Raw genomic sequence first — 19533 nt, forward strand, 5'->3', positions numbered from 1 at the left:
ATATGCATGTACAAATTTTTATGTCAGTGCTTGACTTGTTTCTTTACAGTAGTGTAAAGATTGAGCAATTCTTATAAATATAACTCCATACAGTACATAGTTTTCTTGGGTTCACCATTTTCTTGCTTCGGCAGCTCAGTCTATAATCGATTCACCGGCAATGTGATAATGGGATCTCTATGAATCAAGCACAATTAATATCCTAAAGATATATTTTAACATCCCTTTGAACTCTGGGAACGTACTTAGGTTTGCAAGAAAGATAAAGTCTAGGATGACCAAGCTAAGCCAAAGAAAAAGAAGTTCCCTACAGATGGCTTTGAAGGACCTCAGGGCTTCTGAAAGTAAGGGCCTTTCATGGTTCACAATTTACTTATCGCGGTACACATTTTACTGGTAATCCAATTAAGAATATACAGAGGAATCAAATGAAAGTCAAATAACTGATTAACAATATGAAAATCTCATCAAATCAAAGCCAAGAACCCCAAAAATCATTTTCTTGCGAGTTGCGTATAAAACTTTTTCCTTTCCAAGAGGGCATGGCATTGCAATAGTGTCCGTCTGCGTGTTTATAAATGAGACCCTTGGGAGCTCTCCCCCTCAACTCCACCATAAACACCGAAACACATCAACTTGCTCATCATCTCTTTGTTCCTCCAACGTTAAAATGGCGCAAAACCATCAGATGGCCTCGCGTTGCATGCTGCTCTCATCCGAGCGTTTGACTAATTCACTATACCACAAGCTCCTTTCTCTCCCCATAGCTGACAAACTCCACGTTGACCCCGAATCTATCGGTGAGGCCTCTGTCGACTTTGGCCTCATCGTCCGAGAAATTCCTGTAGCCGTCCTTCGCCCATCTCACCCCGAAGACATCGCAATTCTCGTGGCATTCGCATACAATAAATTCCCTATTCCTTTCACTATCTCAGCCAGAGGATGCGGCCACTCCGTCCGGGGACAAGCTATGGCTCGTGATGGGGTCGTTGTGGACATGACGTCTCTTGGTAACAAGACCACCGTGTCGTGGAGCCAGTCGCTCGGCCACTATGCTGACGTCGGAGGCCAGCAACTTTGGATCGATGTGCTGGAGGAGACGCTGAAACATGGTGTTGCCCCAGTTTCGTGGACAGATTATTTGTACCTAACTGTGGGTGGTACGCTCTCTAATGCAGGCATTAGCGGGGGAACATTTCGATATGGGCCTCAGATCAGCAATGTCTACGAAATGGATGTCATTACTGGTATGGATGGAATCACTCTCCTCTTCCGTATTTTGATCAGAAACTAATTGAACTAGGGTTATGATGTTAATGAGCCTGTCATCTCGGTAGATAAAGGTCTGCAAATCCCCACCTTCTCAGGGGATGGGGTGGGGACGCGTAAGTTTTAGGAGTGGGTTTCGACTCTCACGCCCTGCAAGAGGCAGGGCAAAAGTCTGAGAGTGAGTGTAGAGTAGGAATAGAGAATGGCTGACAAAAAAAAAATGAAGTGAATGAATTAATCATTTGTTTCATGCCTTCAAAAGTTGTTTTATTAATTTATGTCTATTTTAATATTGAGGCTCAACGCGTGCAATTAGCGAATTCGCTCTTCTGATCTTTTCTTCTTTCTGTCTAAAAACTATGTACTTGGAGTGTTATATCAAAAAGTTGACTTTTACTGTATTTTAACTCACGTTATCTACCGAAGATACCTGGAAATAAGGGCCAAAAACTAATTGGGTTGGCCGGATAAGTCAACGGGGTTAAAGTAATACGTCCAGATTAATCTCTGAAGAACGGCCATTGCGTTTTTTTTTTTTTTCTAATCTATTGGACAAAAAAAAAAAATGATAAACTTCGAACTCTAGCCGACTACCGAATTTTCTAGTTGATGCATGTATCTACACATGGAAAAAGGCAGTGATGTCCTCAGGGAAAAAAGCACCTCATATGTACTATATATGATGCCTTCATATCGGACTACCATTATAAACAAAAATTAATGTGTTACAATATAGTAACGAATTTAATATTACGTTTCAAAATATAGAGACCGGAATAAGTGATGACTATATTTTGATGACTTTGTTTTGGTACATAAGATTCTTTTCTCGTTCTAAGCATCGAATTACACACCATATATATCATTTCTTCATAATTGCTTGATTGTTGACGAGAGAATTTTTTTGTTCTTTCTTTTGGTAGGAACCGGGCACTTTTTGACTTGCTCTCCCCACGAAAATCCGGAGTTATTTCATTCTGTCCTGGGTGGTCTCGGTCAATTTGGCATAATAACCAGAGCAAGGATTGCACTTGGTCCAGCTCCAAAGAGAGTATGTAGCACACTAGACTCAATCATCATTGCTTTTTTGAGATTTCACTGTTCTTATTCTTTAGGATTGAGACAATCACATTTCTTTTTTGAGACTGAATTCTCTCGATGTATTGGAACTCGCAAGGAGAAAAAATGACAGTTACATGACAGCCTGTAAATGAACCGGCTATGCTCTAGTTTGCTTTTTTATAAGTTGTAATTGACTCTCTATCTATGACATTGAACATGAAACTAGAAGTCAGCTTATACGTTTCTATAGGGTTTTCTATCAGTTGGTTGACATAGAAGATCCACAAGCTAATAAATGTATTTGTATTGAATCCCTTGTAGGCTAAGTGGGTGAAAATGTTATACAGTGATTTTTCAGCTTTTACGACGGACCAAGAACGGTTGATATCGCGCCATAGAAGGGACCAAGATGAAGTGCTGGACTACGTAGAAGGTCAGCTTTTCATGCGCCGAAATTCAGATAGCTGGATATCTTTCTTCTCTTCTTTGGACCACCCGCGGCTGATGTCCCTAGTGACCGAACACGAGCTTCTCTACTGCATTGAAGTAGCCAAGTTCTATGATGAATGCACTCAAAGTGCAGTAGACAAGGTACATGTTGATCTATATCGAACTATCTTTGAGGGGAAAAAAATCCTAGGTCCTATTTTGAACTAATTGTGCTTGTGTCGGACTAGTGTTTTGGAGTACCTACCTCTCTGTCTCTCTCTCACACACACGCAAATATATTATAGTTGTATTTTACCACATCGACCTTTCCATGAGCTTCTACGCAGCCCCATAAGAAACATTTCACTCCTTTCTTTTAAGTTAGTTCACTGTTATCTCATTAATATTAGGACCTGGAGAAGATATTGAAAGATTTGAGCCATGGCCCCGAGTTCCTGTACCAGAAGGATGTCGGCTACGTAGATTTCTTGAATAGAGTGCGAGTTGGAGAGATGGTGCTCCGAGAACAGGGGCTCTGGAACGTTCCTCACCCCTGGCTCAACCTATTCGTGCCCAAATCTCGCATTGCCGATTTCAACACTGGTGTTTTCAAGAACATTGTTCTCAAAAAGAACATGACAACTGAACTTGTCCTCATTTACCCTATGAACAATGACAAGTACGTGTTCTTGCTAGCCGCCACTTTCATTTAGGGCATATATTTCGCTGGTTGTCACTAAAGGCTAATGAGTTACGGTCACTGAACTTCGAATTTAATCAAGTTATTCACTCAACTTTCGATTTCTTACAACTGATGCACTGTGATCAAAACCAGACTGATTTCTCGACGAAATTGTTGATGTGTAGCCAACATGGCAATGACGTGACTTTCAGAAAATTGGCCACCTATCCGTCACGTCATTAATTCTTACAAAAATCTGTCAAATCCGACAAGTGCATCAAATGCAAAAGTTTGGAAGTTATGAGTCCATTGAATGATTAAAATCAAATTTTAAGTGGCTTGAGTATAAACTCTATTATATGAACTTAAACCCTTTATCAAATTTTGATCTTTTTTGTAGATGGGATGATAGAATGTCTGCTGTCATACCAGATGAAGATGTCTTTTATGCGGTTGGATTCTTGCATTCAAGTGGGTTTGAAGACTGGCAAGAGTTCGACCTTCAAAATAAGGAGGTGCTCCATTTTTGTGAAGATAATGGTATCAAGCAATACCTTCCAAATTACAGTACCGAAAGCGATTGGATTCAACATTTTGGTCCCAAATGGAGGAAATTTGAAGAGAACAAAGCTCAGTTTGATCCAAAAATGTTGTTGTCTCCTGGGCAGAATATCTTCAACCACAACCAAGGCATGAATTCAAAGATTGATGGGGTTTAGGGTTCAGTAGGATATCTACTCACACGACTGATTATGTTTATATGAATCATGAATGTTTCCTTAGCTTGTGATAATTTCATATGTAACCGTCTAATTATATTGCGTTAAGTTTGATTATGTGAAAAACTCTATGGATTAGAATAAATTATCCCAATATGTAGAATAAACAGTCCCCCTTCCACTATAGGAAGTGTAATGCATTCATTAAACATAGTATATGTGTTTTTGTTTCTTTCAACATTGATGATCATCAAAACCTTATATGCTTACATTTTGAATAGCATAAGGTTGAAATCAACAAAAGAATGGCAATGTTTGATACCAAATAAATTCATTGAATAAAAAAACTCAAGAAGTTAGATTAAAAGATCATTAAAAGATGCAAGCTAGCAGTGATGGAGAAAGAAATTTTATTTTGGTGAACGCGGGGGGGGGGATTTTCAAAGCATTCGAGTCCAGAATTTAACCAAAGGGACCATAGCCTACTTATAGAGTCTCTTATAATAGGCTTATTCACCACAAATCATTATACATATAATGGCTGATCTACACCGATTGTCTTATCAAATTATTAAACCAAAATTGTGCAGAACACATGTATCAACCACAATATCGAAGACGAAAAAATCACCATCCTGAGGATAATCGAGGGAAATAAAGTAAAAAAATTTGCAAATAAAATTAATATTTCTTAACTTTAATATATGATTAATGCTTGCTCATATCACAACAAGCAATTAGGTAAAAAAAATAAAAGGGATGTGGGTAGTTTTATCTTTTAGTAAAACTGGAAAAAAATAAAGAGAAGAAGAAAAAGGTAAGAAATAAAATTAAATCAAGAGTGGAATCTATAAGGGATAATGTAGTCAATTTAATGTATAAAGGGTGTTTGGAGCCAATAAGGAGGGTGGAAATAGTGTGAGCTGTTAAAATATCATGTGAGCACTACTAACTCATATTATAAGAATTTCCGTAAGTTATATGACCCAAGGTTGAGGCCATGACAAGAATACATCAGTTTGAGTGATCTTATCCTCTTTCCTTTCTATTTCTTGGCAAAGTCTATCTTTGTTAACGTCGATTTTACCAAGAGAAAGATTATTTTATTTTTTAAGGGAGGTTGACCCATGTGACTGGTGTTTTAGATTTTCCTTGCCACGTTTTGAGTAGAGATGGTGTGAAATATCTCAGACATCTTATCAAGAATTCCTAACCTAGACGAAGGTCTATACATAATCATCACTATTGAAAATGTTAGGATCAACATAGGATCCACAAGATCAAGAGATTGACCCGGTTTGTGAGCATTTAGGTCTGCCAAAAATGTTCCTATATTCCTCCAATAATCCATTTTATGATGCAAGCTTTTGCTTTGTGGGTTCACTTTCTAAGTATAAATTTCCCTCAAGTAATCTAATTTATGATTACATTTAAAGTTGTTCTTATTATCTTGGGTTGTACTCCGTCAAATGGATGGTGAACGGAACAACAATTGCCATTTGAAGCTGTTCTCATTTCATGGTTAGGTGACTCAGTGTTGACACCCGATCTTGCCTAGATGCTACACTAATATTTCATGAAGTAAACTAAGAGCAGTCATTAGGTAAGTTCAGCCAAACAGAAGGGACAGAGAGGTGATTTCATCCATAATTGTTTCTAGAAGGGGTATTGCTAGCAATTCAAGGTTAGTAGAGAAGTAACTACGTCCCTCATTCAACACATGTCCACTTGATAGAAAGGCAATAATTTCCAGAATTATTCAACCAATTCTTTCCAAGAGGGGAGAGGGGTAACCTCACCCACAATGCAAGGGAAATGGAGTGAATTTTGCAATCACAACATTCATCTCACAATAGAAATCATCATACTTAGCCAATTCTTTTCAAGAGTGGATAGGTGTGAACCTCACCCCAAATGCAAGGGGAATGAGGTGAAATTGTGCAATCACAACATTCATCTCACAACATCATCATATTCTCTCTCTCTCTCTCTTCCAATTTTTCATTGGTGTGCTCTATTCTTCCATCGGCAGCTAGCATCCACCCCCCTCATCAAGGTGTCCTTTGGTGGCTAATCAACTGTGAGTCGCCTCATAGGTTGTCCCGTCATGACTTACTCAGCTATGTTCCATCACTTGATGTCCTTGGTATCCTAACTAAACTAAGATAAGATTGATGTGGTAATTAAGTCCTAACAAAAGTAAAATTATCTTAGTGGGCGATCAAATGCATATTATGTAATCGTCACGCCTTTTGTTATTCATGTTTTTTCTAGGTTAACCTTTTATCTTTGGATCCGTGAGTCAAAAGATAGGACCCTTTATTATATTGCTCATGCATTCCATATAGTAATGCTACTTTCTTAAATGATCAACCTACCCAAGCAAGCGCACTTTTCCACATCGGTCTAGTACATTTAGAATTTTACTTTTGAAGCAAATTCTGCTATATGTCCTCAAACACCTCAAGTAATGGATTGCTTCTTACTACACATTAATTCATTGAAATGAATCCACCAAAATATAGTAATTTTTTTTTATACATTTAGCAAAGAATATATTATGCCTTCTTCTACTGGTCAATATGAAATTTGGTATTATCGAAAAACAAAAGATACATTTAGAAATTATCCCGCAAATTCCTAATCCATGGATCTCCTTAAAGTATTAGTTACGTCCAATGTGCATTTCAAACAATTTTTTGCAATTAAAGCAAATGATGGGGGAAATAAAAAGATTTTCCTATTTAGCCATGACAATCCAACCAAAGTTTTCCTTCCAATCAACAACGGATGGAAGGGTGAGCTAGCAGGGCCTTTGCCCCCTAACGCCTTTCTTTCTTTTATCATATATATACTTTTTATCAAGAAATTTTATATAGAAGTCCCCTCTAAGTTAGGTATTGCAATTTTTTTTTTATCTCTTTCCCTCATATGAGATGTTCTACATCCACCTCTAGTTCCAATTACGGGTGAGCAAAAGAATCTAGAACTGGCTGTTTCCTGATTCCAATAAATTGAAATTGGTGAGTAATGATGCAAATCTCAGTTCCATCTGAGGAACCACCCACCCAAATTATCTAGACTGGACCAGTATATATTTTTTGAATTTTTATGTTTTCACAAAATCCTAATTCCTAAGTCCTTACTTTATCTTGCTCTTGGACGCCTCCTTGCACAATTCTCTTAATTGTCTCGTATCATCTCGCTCTCGGTCTCACCTGCAGCACTCTATGGCGTCATCATAGTCACGATCTCACCTTCGGCCCTCCCTCTCACCTCCCTCTTCAATTCCCTCACCTCTCTTGCTTTATCTCTCTCATGACTTGCTCTCTCAATCTCTATTGACTTTGGTAGGCTGCTCTTAACACTCGTAGGTTGCATCCTCACTCAGGAGTCACAACACTCGTTACTATTCTTGCAACCTCACTCACTCAAGATGCTCATCTTTCCCTATCTTGAGAGTTCAAAATCCTAATTCCCATTTGTTCCCTTTCTAGTTTCTTCACTCAAGTCTCACGCCTCTCTTTCACAACTCACTTGCTACTCACAATGCTTGTTGTGACTTAGCATCACTTGCTCACGGTGCTTGTCACTCCTCCCCTATGAGTCCTCAGTCCTTCTTCAGCTAGAGTGCTCTACTTTGTGGCATAATTCTGTAGTCATTTTCGTGTTATACAAGTTGGTTCCTAGACCCACCTGGGGATTGGACCACTCCAATTTCAGGGTGGGTGGTTCCCACCCTAGAACTAATTACCCCTCATTCTAATCTTTAATTTGTTAGTCAAAATATTTGTACAAACAAATAATGACATTTCTTATTTCAATACAATTTTCCCAAATAATACTATTAGCATTAATTTCTTGAAACAGATGCATAATTTGTCACGCCTCGATCCTCGGGCGTGCGCCCATCCCTTAGTTGGTCGATTTATTTGCAACGCCCCAGGAAGGTCACTGACCCATTCATTTATATACGCATGCTGAAGCTTAATAAAATCCCCAGACAATCAAATAATGGGATAGAAAAGTAGGATCATATTTTTCAAACCAAGACAAGTCTTTATAGACAAACTGGTTAATTACAAACTTAGGTTGTTTGCAAAATTGTAGGCTTATCAAAAAGGGGATTGTCTTAACATCCACTAGTCAGACCCATTTGTCGATTCTTTAGCCTCCACCTTTTGAACTCCAGGACTTCCGATCCTCCATGATCGTCATCTAGGGACTTGAAATATTTTTCTCAAACCGGGATGAGACTACGTCTCAGCAAGTTCTACCCCCTAAGACTCGATTAGTAAACTAATACACCTTAGGGCTGCCTATGCACAACATGAGTCAGAGGACCTACCTTGGCCTCAGATTCTACCTGCATATTAGCATAGATCAAATAGGCACCCAAGCAATCACATCACAGATCGAAGCATCGATCAAATCGACCTAGTCAATTACATGCCAACAAGACCACTCATGGTCATTTCTATTCAATTAATCAATTCACAACATCAAATCAAAGCAATGATCAATCGACTTAGTCGATCACATGTCAACATGACCCATGCTTGGTCGGCACATTCAATACTATCTATAAAGTCCTATCAAATCAAGACTGCTCACCCAAAGCTGACAATATAATATACTATGTATATGCTCACCCAAAGCTGATAGAGTAGGGGCCCTAGGCCAATTTAGTATACTATATATGCTCACCCAAAGTTGATAATAAGGTATACTGCTCACCCAAAGCTGACATATCGTCCGTAGGTCGATATGGTATACTGGTATACTGCTCACCCAAAGATGACAGATTAGGGCCTCCAGGCCAATTTAGTATACCACTCTCTCATACAATCAATTCCATCTTTTTATCATTCTCGATAAATAGTTGTGTGTGGGTACACAGTTGGCCTTAGCCAAAATACTAAAATTTCCTTTCTACAAATCCCACCATTTTCTGTAGTCCACCAAAATATTTTTGGCGTTGTCAACCGACGGCTGGTTATTTTTCCATTAATAACCAAAATCAAATAATTTTAGGAATAAATCATAAATTCACAATTAATTCAATTCAGCACAAATTAACACTCAAATAACTAAACATACTACACCATGATAATCAGCATAAAATTTCGGTCACCGACCATCCTGGTTGAATTTCTGGAAAATAAATAATTAAATAATTAATTTCGAAAATTAAATAAATAAATACAATAAATTCAATTTAGCACAATATAAAGCTCAATTAAATAAATGGACTACACCACGATCATTAGCATAAAATCTCGATCACTGACCATCCCAGTTGAATTTCCAGAAAATAAATAATTAAATAATTAATTTCGAAAATTAATATTTAATTCCTAAAAAATTCCATTTAGGCCCGAATTGCCTAATTAACACCCGATAAGGATTGGAAAAAATCCCAAGAAGTATTCAATAAATACTATAGGCCATTCTCTAGTTAAGTACACAACCAATTTCACTAATATGTAATACAATTAACTAATAATCACTAATCCATTCTAATATAACTACATAATTACACTTGACTAACACTAATCAACCTTTAAGTATAATTAGCAAACTAAAAAGGTATTAGTGAGTAAAACTCACTCAAAAGGATGGGATCGACACGAGGATCGACTTTTCTCAAAGTGGGCCGAGCATCCGAGCTCGGGAAGACGGCCAAAACGGGCCAAAACGCCATTGTCATACCCATTTTCTGCCTTCTCTATGTGCTGCTAGTTGAGGCGATTTTGGCATCGGTTGAGGTGACCAAGGGTGGCGGAGGGCAAGGCAGAGCTCCGGCGAGGCCGAAAATGGCTGGAGGTGGTCGGGCGGCGGCCTGAGGTGGCTGAACGGAACTGAACCGAGGTAGAACAGGGGCTGGACAATAGCTCGTTCAAACAGGGGCAAACGAAGCAAAGCGGCATACGGGATGGCAGTGATGCTCGATGACGACGACGGCAGCTCCGGCGCGACTGCACCTCCTTCAAGCGACGCCGGTCGCTACTTCTACTTCTGCTAGTCGGTTCTGTTCGAACCAAAGGGAGGAGAGGGGACGGAGGCGCGTGGGCGGCAGCACGGCGGCGAGCTTAGGTGCGCGCGAGTAGCTCCAATGGCTTGCGGACATGCGACGACGGCGGCGAGAGGCAGCGACGGTAGCTCGGTCTTCGACTTCCATGGCGTTGAGCAGTCGAAGAGGAAGATGGGGGGTTTCGGTCGACGGAGGAGAGAGGGGAGGAAGAAGAAACCAATTTCCCCTTTTTCTCTCACACACTCTCTCTCTCTTAGGTCATCACAACTTGGCCCACCATGACCTCATATGATGTCACATTCCACTCACCTCTAAGCTTCCAAGACAAGCTTCTAATGGGTCCATTTTGGTTAGTCCACCATGGCATACGAATTTCACTTATTTTTACATCAATTCTTTCAATTTCATTCAATTCTCTTCTAATTGAACCAAATTGAAGTCCATAAATTAATCCAATGTCACCACACTTCAATTCACATATTTACTTGTCCATAAAACCATCTTGAATCACAAAAGCACAATAAAAATGGTCCTCTGCAAATTCTGATAAAAAAGGCCTTAACTCAACTTTTTTTTTTCCAAAAGTCTCGGTTGTCAGAAAAATCTTCTGAGACTGAGTTGACGTTCCTAAAATTTATTGTGACATGACAGACTCTTCAATTTTTGAAATCGGATTTCGATTAGCGGTTAATTGCACTCGGACGCGTTTTGAGTTTGACCTAGGCTACCAGGTAGTTTTCATAACTTTTTAGGGTAAATGACCTGTGGTCGATTTTCTTCAAGCCATAATGCACCCACTCGACACAATGGTGACTCTCGATTGTCATGAAAATTTTGATGATTCAAATACGGACACAGGGTACCAAAACGACAGTAAAATCAAATTAGTGTTAGTCGACGAGAATTTTTCAATTTAGTGAAGTCACCCACGATCGACCACACATCTCAGTCGAACTAACCTATTTCTAATCTCAAATTGATTTTATACAGTGTCGTAATGGCCTTTAAAGAGGAGCACGGTCGAGAAGTCGATTCTTGGTCGAATTCTCAAGTCTATTTGCCTTAAAAATCTCTTAATGACTTCCCCAAATGGTCTAGTTATCTCTGAGTGGCCAACTCTGATAAAAACACTATAATTGCATCGATGAAATGCCCCACTTATCCGATTGAAATCAGGACCTGAAAATGAGGATGTCACATAATTTATTCATTAGCTGGCAATTTTTGAAGGAAATGCTGACGAACATATCTTAAGGAGTAAGTAGATAATTAGGGTTTAAAGTGGTCGCTTAGATATGCAAATCGTAATAAATATCATTATCAAAAGACAAGGATAGACGCGTGGGAATATTCACGTTATGTAATCATTTATCAATGATTTGTAGCTGAGAAAGGAAGTATAAATTTTTTATTTTTTTTAGGTAATCAACACAAGTTGGGAATTTGACATAGATGCTAGAACAAGCGTCAAGTTTGGTCCAGCGTTAATCAAACATCTCCTGATAGTTATAATGTGGAAATTGTAGATGCGAGTTAATTTGATAATGCTCATTTGCTATTACCTTATTATTTAAATAGTCGATGTTAGAGGATTTTCTTAAAATTTTAGATGGAGCATCAATTTTTTTTTGCAATAATTAATGGTGATGCGTGATCATGTAGCGTCCCACACTTCTCATTCCAAGCAAGATATCTCACATATCCCATCTTACAAAGGGGTTCTTGACTTAGCCATGCACACACAGATATACATACATACATATATATATATATATATATATATATTTCACGGAATTAAGAAGGGTCACTTGAGAAAGTCATAGTTCTAATAGAATGACATTAGCTCAAATTATTGAGAAAAATTATCTAAAAAGTTCTAAATCAATTGTACGTCGATCAATTTAGTTCTAAACATTTTAATTGTGTTAATTTAGTTTCAACCTTTCGACAATTTTCCATTTTAGTCATAAATCTTTGAATTGTGTCAATTTAATCTTCAATCTTCTGACGATTTGCCTGTATAGTCATTCTGGTTAATTACCTAAATTAAGTTTTATGATTAAATTGGTAAATCATGAAAATTTTTAGAACTAAATGACATAAAGAAATGTTTAAGATTAAATTGGTAAACTTTCAAAAGGTTTAGGGCTAAACTGACACTATTAAAAGGTTTAGGTCTGAATTTGCCTTTGTACAATAGGTTTATAATCTTTTGGATAATTATCCCCAAATCACTCTAATAGTAATCCATGGGGAGGTTAGAATAACTCTTAGCATTGACAAGTGAACATGAGCAAGTGCTTAAAAATGTATTAAGTGTAGCCAATCAATTAGATTATATTTGATATAGATCGATGCTACACATACGTGAGAAATTAAATCATTTAATGTGAATGCAAAGTGAAGAGAGTTTGATTTTTCAAATGAATTGATTGTTCTATTGGTTCATGTAATTAATATTGTTGAATTGAATTATTGCTCTTTTTTTTTTTTGTGGGCAAAAGGTAATAAATATATTGAGGAAAGACCAACTGTATAAAAGATCATGGCATCAAAACTTACACTCAAAATGAAAAGACATTATGAGTGGAAGGATGCCAAGATGTAAAACTAGAACACGCAGCAAACCAAACCAAGGAAGCCAAAGAAACAAAAGACAGGCATGGCATGAACAACCGGCTACTAGAAGACTAGAAACCTCGACCAGGGAGGAGAGAAGACCATTGCTTCCAAATCAAATAGCAGCACCCTAAAGAAACCATCTCCAACCATCAACTGAACTTGAGGAGGCGATTAAGGGTCTCTAGAGAAAATAATCGGGTCAAAGCCCCAGCTCCGCTGCAACCTTATGTTCCTAAAGTTATCATCAACGCTCCTGAAAGCGATAACCTTATCTCTAACCACTTTAAAAAGATGGTTCTTCATAGCTCGGACGGTAAGAGGCTGATCACCAAAAAGGATGATGTTCCTATTTTTCCAAATAATATAACACATGGCACCAAAGGAGAAACGGGCAATGCATTTATTAAAATCCTTGCTCATCAAGAAGGTGGTGACCCAACGGAGATTCTCCCCCGATCTGTTGCGCCAAGGCAGATTGCATCTGGCAGCCCAAAAGAAAATAACTCCAGCCGTGACACAATAACCAAAAAATAGATTGTCAATGGAATCGGGCATAACATTGCAAAAAGCACAAGAGCCACTCTCAATTCTACCATAGCTTGAGTGGGAAATCTACGTTTAGCTATAAGCTAGAGATTTAGCTGGTACCGAGGCATGATGGCATCATTCCAAATGAATGCATGCCCATGGACAGGAGTCCTCTTCCACCTAATTGTCTTCTAGGCCATTGCAACCATGAACCAGCCCTCCGAACTCTCCCTCCAGCAAAATCAATCCAAGTTTTGAGAAAGATTCGGGAGGGGGTGCCCCCATGACTCTAGCACTACCAAGAGAGATTGCCCAGCATCTGAGAAAAGATCAGCCATTGTAGCTTGTCTAGAGAGTCCAAAGCTATAGATGAGTGAATTTGAGAAAATTAAGTTTAGAAGACCCCTAGGATGCCAGTTATCAAACCAAAGTGAAACTTATAGGCCATCCCCAATCTTCCAGTAGAAGGAATTACGGAAGTCCTTCCTAAGACTTAAGATTTTCTTCCAAGCCCATGAGCAACAGGTTGGTTTCTTAACTACCTAAAAGTTCCTATTTTTTAAGAAAGTGGAATGAATCCACCTACACCACAACGTCTCATTGTCACAAGAGCTAGATATGCTTCAGCATGGCAACCCTGTTGCAATTTCGAAGCCTCCTGATACCAAGCCCTCCCTCCTCTTTTGGAAGGTACACATCATCTCAGACTACCTTAGCACCCCCTACCTAATTCCGAGCCCTTCCATAGGAATTGCCTAAGGATTTTCTCAATCTGGTCCAAAATAGTTGCAGGCAACATAAAAAAACTCGCCCAATAGGCTTGGATAGCATGAAGCATTGACCTAATAAGCTGAAGACGGTTAGCAAAAGAAAGGAAGCTATGTGTCCAAGATTGAACCCTTGTTGTGATGCGGCTAATGAGGGTGCAACAATCCGCCTTACTAAGTCTTGAAGTGATGATTGGAACCCCTAGATATCGCATCGGCAAGTTACCTTCAGAGAATCCAAGTTCAAGTAGAATCTAACTCCTTAAGGAAGGTGATCCTCCAGCCAATAAGATCTCACTTTTGCTAGGATTGGGAAGCAAACCACTCCAAGTTGAGAAGGTTTGGAGGCCTTCTTTGAGGAGAGCTACAGTAGGTAGGTCAGCCTCACAAAATAGAAAGACATCATCCACAAAAAATAAATGCGAAAGACTCATCGCTTTGCATTTCTAGAAGAACTTAAACGCCGGCTTCAACGAGCATTTAAGAAGGATCCCTGATAGCACCTCCATAACCAAAGTAAATAAATAGGAAGAGATGAGATCACCCTGACGAAGGCCATGACCACTCATAAAAGAACCCATGAAGCTCCCCATTCAAGGCAATGAAAAATTCGGGAGTGCTCATAGTCATAATAAGCCGAGTCACAAAATTGGGAAACCCAAAAGTTAAGAGAACTCTCTCAAGGAAAACCCAATCAACTCTGTTATAGACCTTCCGAAAATCCACTTTAACTGCACACTTTGGCAAGTATGGCTCAAGATGGAAGCTAGAGAAGAGCTCCCGAGCCAACAAGATATTATCTCTGATCCGCCTTCCATTCACAAAAGCACTTTGAAAAGGGCTGATCACGGTATTCAAAACTGTTGCAACCCGATTAGCCAGCATCTTTGTAATACATTTATAGATAGTGTTGCAACAAGCGATGGGCCTATAATCATTAACGGAAGTTGCATTAGGCATTTTTGGCACAATCACCAAAATTATGTTATTAATCTCCCTTAAGAGCTTTTTGAAGGTGAAGAAGTCCATCACTGCTACCGTAACTAGCTGCCCAACTATCTCCCAGTTTTCCTTAAAGATTTCAACCGTAAAGTCATCCGGTCCAGGGGCTTTACCCTAGCTAAAGAGAATAAGGTATCCCGAATCTCTAATTCCGCGACCGGTCAAGCAAGGAAGCTAATATGATTAGTCGAAAGAGGATGCTGGATGATCTCACAAATCTCTCCAACTGAATGTCTATCAAGCTCCACACGCGTCACTAGGAGGTCTTAGAAGTGCTCAACAAAACACTACTGCTGAACTAGCTGTGGCTCAGTAATTTGGTTACTCGAGGAATCCATAATAGAAAGGATTATATTCCTCAATTGTCTCTTGTTGACATACTAATGGAAGAATTTGGTATTGTGGTCACCCTCTCTGAGCAACCTGACTCTAAACTTCTGTCTAAAGAATGACTCCTCCATAGATCGCAGGTTTGTGAAGATGTGTCATTGAACCTTCTCCAAGTCCGCAAGGTCAACAGAGGTGGGATCCTGCATTAGGCCAATCTAAGTGGTCTCTAAGGCGACCCTCGCTTTTAGCTTCCTAGCAGAAATATTAGAAAATGACTCTCTATTAAGATGCTTGAACTGGCACTTGAGAGCCTTGAGCTTGCCCACAAGTCTAAACATAGGCATACCTTCCCCTGGAGCCTCCCAAACTTGATTAACAATTGCGTTGAACTCCGAATGCTTCATCCAAAAGTTAAAGAACTTAAAAGGCTTCCTCTGCGGCATCGGATTGAACACCTTGACCACCACAAGAGTGTGATAAAAAATACCCAGTGTTAGGAAGGAAGCTCCCGAAAGAATTATTGCTCTTTTATATAGAAAGACTGAAGGTTTTATATGTGACGAGCCGTGACGTCCCAGGCCATCACTCTAGACCCTCAACTAAAATCTTTAATTCTATTACGCAAGCGGAAGAGTACACACTTTTCATAGAAAGACATTTCACTTAAGAATGAATTTCATAATGATAACATGCTTATCTTCATTCATCATAAATAGGGATTACAAGAGGAAAACGACATCTTGGCAATTACATCATAGCAATACACACATCAAGATGACCCAAACAAAACACCTGGAAGAGGCCAAAAAGGTGCCTAACTCCTCTACCCGATAGTTTTCCTCATCTAGTACTTCCCTCCATACCACACACACCTTCTACTCCAAGCTCAAAACATCACCAACGGATGGGGCCAAACAAACTCCCATTCACATTGAGATACATGGACACAAATCGCATAGAAAAAGGATTAGGGCATCCATCATTGATCCAGATAGTATATATATAACGAGTCAAAACAAGGCCAAAATCTTGATCCTCAAAGTTCCATACATGCCATCTACTCACACAGGCGTGCCATAAGTCACCAAAAGTGTCACATCCATAGCTAATGATCTGAGAGGAAAAATAAGGGGTGAGCAACAATGCTCAGTAAAGGATAAAGCATAGCATTAAATAATGATATCCTAGCTTCACTCTTTACTGAAAATAGCACCAATATAGTGAATCATCATAACCATAGACTACATCAATTAGGACAGCATATGGTACCAATAATATCATGCGAACTAGACAAGCTAAAGTAAGTATAATGCGTGAAGACTACACCGCAATGTGCATACAAACTCCATTCATGCATCACACGGCACACACAATCTCAATCCTGCATCATATAGCACACACAATCCCATTCATGCATCTTATGACATACGGCAACACCATCACATGTACTTGCATGCCTTGTTGATTAATTTCAATGTTTGAACATTTTATATCCACTCTTGAAATGGATTGAACCCAAGACGCTGGCCGGATCCGTTCGAGTCACTTCCAGGCCGCTGCCCGAACTTCTAAGGGACATTGGCGCTGGACATCTCCCTCTGAGGCATCCTGGTGTCCAAGGGCCATTGGCCTTGTGACTTCAACCGAGGCATCCCAAACCTCATTGTTTGGGACATCCCCATTCCCGAGGGCATCATTGCAACGCTATCTGATTGAACATCTCTTAATTTGATTCATTCACATATTTCACCATGTCACAATCTTCCATTATGACACACTTTTAACACCACCAATACACAAATGCATCACAACATAACATGCACAAAACATAATTGCCCTTCACACAGCATTACAAACTTATCACACATGATACCGCACACATGATAAGCACCACTCATGCACAGCCATCAAGCATAAGTTCTCAACATGCCAAAATCATCCAAAATCACGAAATATGTATTTTCCAACAAGCAATACACCAAGAACAACAACCAGACAGTATTTGATTCTCACTGGCAGAAATCGAGTCCACTCGCATATTTCCAAGATTAAATCTAGAAATATAATCAAATAAGTTCAGAAAATTTTCAAATTTAAATATGTTGTAAATAACACTTAAAAAAAATGTTTTTCATGAATGAGATTTCGACCCAGTTCATTCTAGAATATGAGCAGTAATTCGCTCAAACAATTACCAAAATGGTATCCGTGTCCAAAAATTATGTTTTCGAAAACCAACTTGGTTTGAAATCTAAAACTCATCCATTTGCTTTGAAATTTTACTATGTTAAACTTCAAGATGTGCTGAAAAACTCTCATGAAGAAAATATTTTGAAAATCAAACCTCAAGAGTTGATAAAAGTTCGTTGAACATCAAAAGGTCACGGATTTCAACATGAAACGAGATTCTGACTTGCATGCATCAAAGCTGAAATCTCGTTTCCTTAAATCCAAAAAATCACGAGTGAAATATATGTCATAAATGAAGATGTTTAGAACATTTTTCATGAAGAAAACAACCTCAAAATCGTAGCATATTTCATCCCACAAAAATAGCAAATATCGGGTGTCCAGTAAATAGATTTGGAGGAAAATCCAACCTCAGCTCCTTTGAGCACGTCTTTTACAAGCTTAGTAACTGTAAACCTTCAAGAAACTCACATGCGATACGTCCCACACATCACAGCATACATGCTATCTAAAATCGTCCAAAGATCTAGCTCCTATAACCCAAAATTCACTAGATCGAGCTAATCCACCCTCAAGGGTTGAGAGGATGTCGGAGTTTAATACCTAGATTATTCCCTTACCTAGTTTAGGACTCAAAGACCACTTTCTCGGGCTCTCTTGAAGGCTGGCTGCTTCTTTGGTTGCTAGTCCTTCGAAGAACAACAAGGAAACAAGAAAAAAAAAAGAGAGAGGGAGGCGTCGGGCATGTGAGGGGAAGAAAGCAGAAGAAGAACGAATGGGAAGGGAAAAATAGAAGAAGAAGTTGGGGGAAAATGATTAATTTCTTAGGAAATTTTCCCTCGCTACAACCATACAATGGAGGAGATTGGCAGGGGAAATTTTAGGGCCATCCTGAGGTTTAGGGGTTGAGGTTTCGGCTGAGGGAAAGGGGTAGAACCAAAACCTTGCATGGGGAAGCCAAAACATAATGCAGAAAATCTTAGATTTTGTCCTTTTCCCCTTGGCTTTCTTGCCCTAACAAAGTTTAATCTAAACAAAATAAAGCTAATCTTCTTCCTAGTCCAAAGAATTCGGCCACCTCTAACACTAGGCACTAATTAAACAACTTTATTCTAAGATCCTCCATTATTAACATGACCAAAACTTAGTAGGATGGTACACATCTTCAAGTCACAATTTCTAATATCCAAGGGTCTTGCGTCCACCATTAATTTCATAGACATCACAACATCACTAATTAAGTCACAAGAAAACACCATCAAAAATTTGAAATTACTCGAATTCACACAAGACGAACATTGGCCAAAAATCTTGGCATTTATCCTCCTTGACCGGGCCTTCTACACATGTCCAACCCACGGGCCTTACTCACGGTCCACCATTCTCTCTCTAGTCCAAACTCAGCCCAAAATTAGGCCCACTACGATCCACTTATCTCGATTCCTCTTCTGTCAACAAGCACAAACTTATGCGGAATTCTAAGGCCAAAATTTTAGGATGTCACATTGTACAATTGCAATGTACTCGTAGCATTTGTTCACAAGATTGGGTCTTAAAATTTGTATGATGAAAATTTTCTATGCATATGATAAATGAACTACATTTACAAAACCAATTGTAACTCTCTTTCAACAAAAAATGACACTCAAATAAGAACAAAGTCTCGAGATCTCAAGATGTTTCTAATTACTTTAGGTTGTAGGTGATTCAGAAGCAAGACATTGGAAAGGTTGATGAGGATTTAACTTAAAGACAAGTGAAAAATTACATGTAAAGGAACATCAGAAAATTGTTTAAAAATTCATAAACTAATTAAATCCCTTTGGCTTGCACGACTCTATTTATAGGATGAGTGAACTCGTTTTCTCCTGTTCTTGAATGTTTTTGTATCTAGCCATG

At 38.9% G+C, this 19533-nt stretch overlaps 1 protein-coding gene across 1 annotated transcript; it reads left to right on the forward strand.

Moving 5' to 3' along the window:
* Nucleotides 1-670: 670 nt before the first annotated feature.
* On the forward strand, nt 671-4161 carry LOC104417272 (cytokinin dehydrogenase 3). The gene is made up of 5 exons (XM_010028578.1): nt 671-1247; nt 2193-2320; nt 2653-2922; nt 3171-3439; nt 3843-4161. The coding sequence occupies exons 1-5, from the start codon at nt 671-673 to the stop codon at nt 4159-4161; spliced, it is 1563 nt and encodes a 520-aa protein (XP_010026880.1).
* The last annotated feature ends 15372 nt before the right edge of the window (nt 4162-19533 follow it).

Source organism: Eucalyptus grandis, chromosome 11, assembly GCF_016545825.1.
Source record: "Eucalyptus grandis isolate ANBG69807.140 chromosome 11, ASM1654582v1, whole genome shotgun sequence".
NCBI classification, from domain to species: Eukaryota; Viridiplantae; Streptophyta; class Magnoliopsida; order Myrtales; family Myrtaceae; genus Eucalyptus; species Eucalyptus grandis.

Excerpts from the sequence above, each read along its gene's own strand:
- LOC104417272 (XM_010028578.1), top strand. The coding sequence starts at position 671 with ATGGCGCAAAACCATCAGATGGCCTCGCGTTGCATGCTGCTCTCATCC. Across the intron at positions 2,321-2,652 it reads TTGGTCCAGCTCCAAAGAGA|GCTAAGTGGGTGAAAATGTT; the intron begins GTATGTAGCACA and ends AATCCCTTGTAG. Across the intron at positions 3,440-3,842 it reads TACCCTATGAACAATGACAA|ATGGGATGATAGAATGTCTG; the intron begins GTACGTGTTCTT and ends TCTTTTTTGTAG.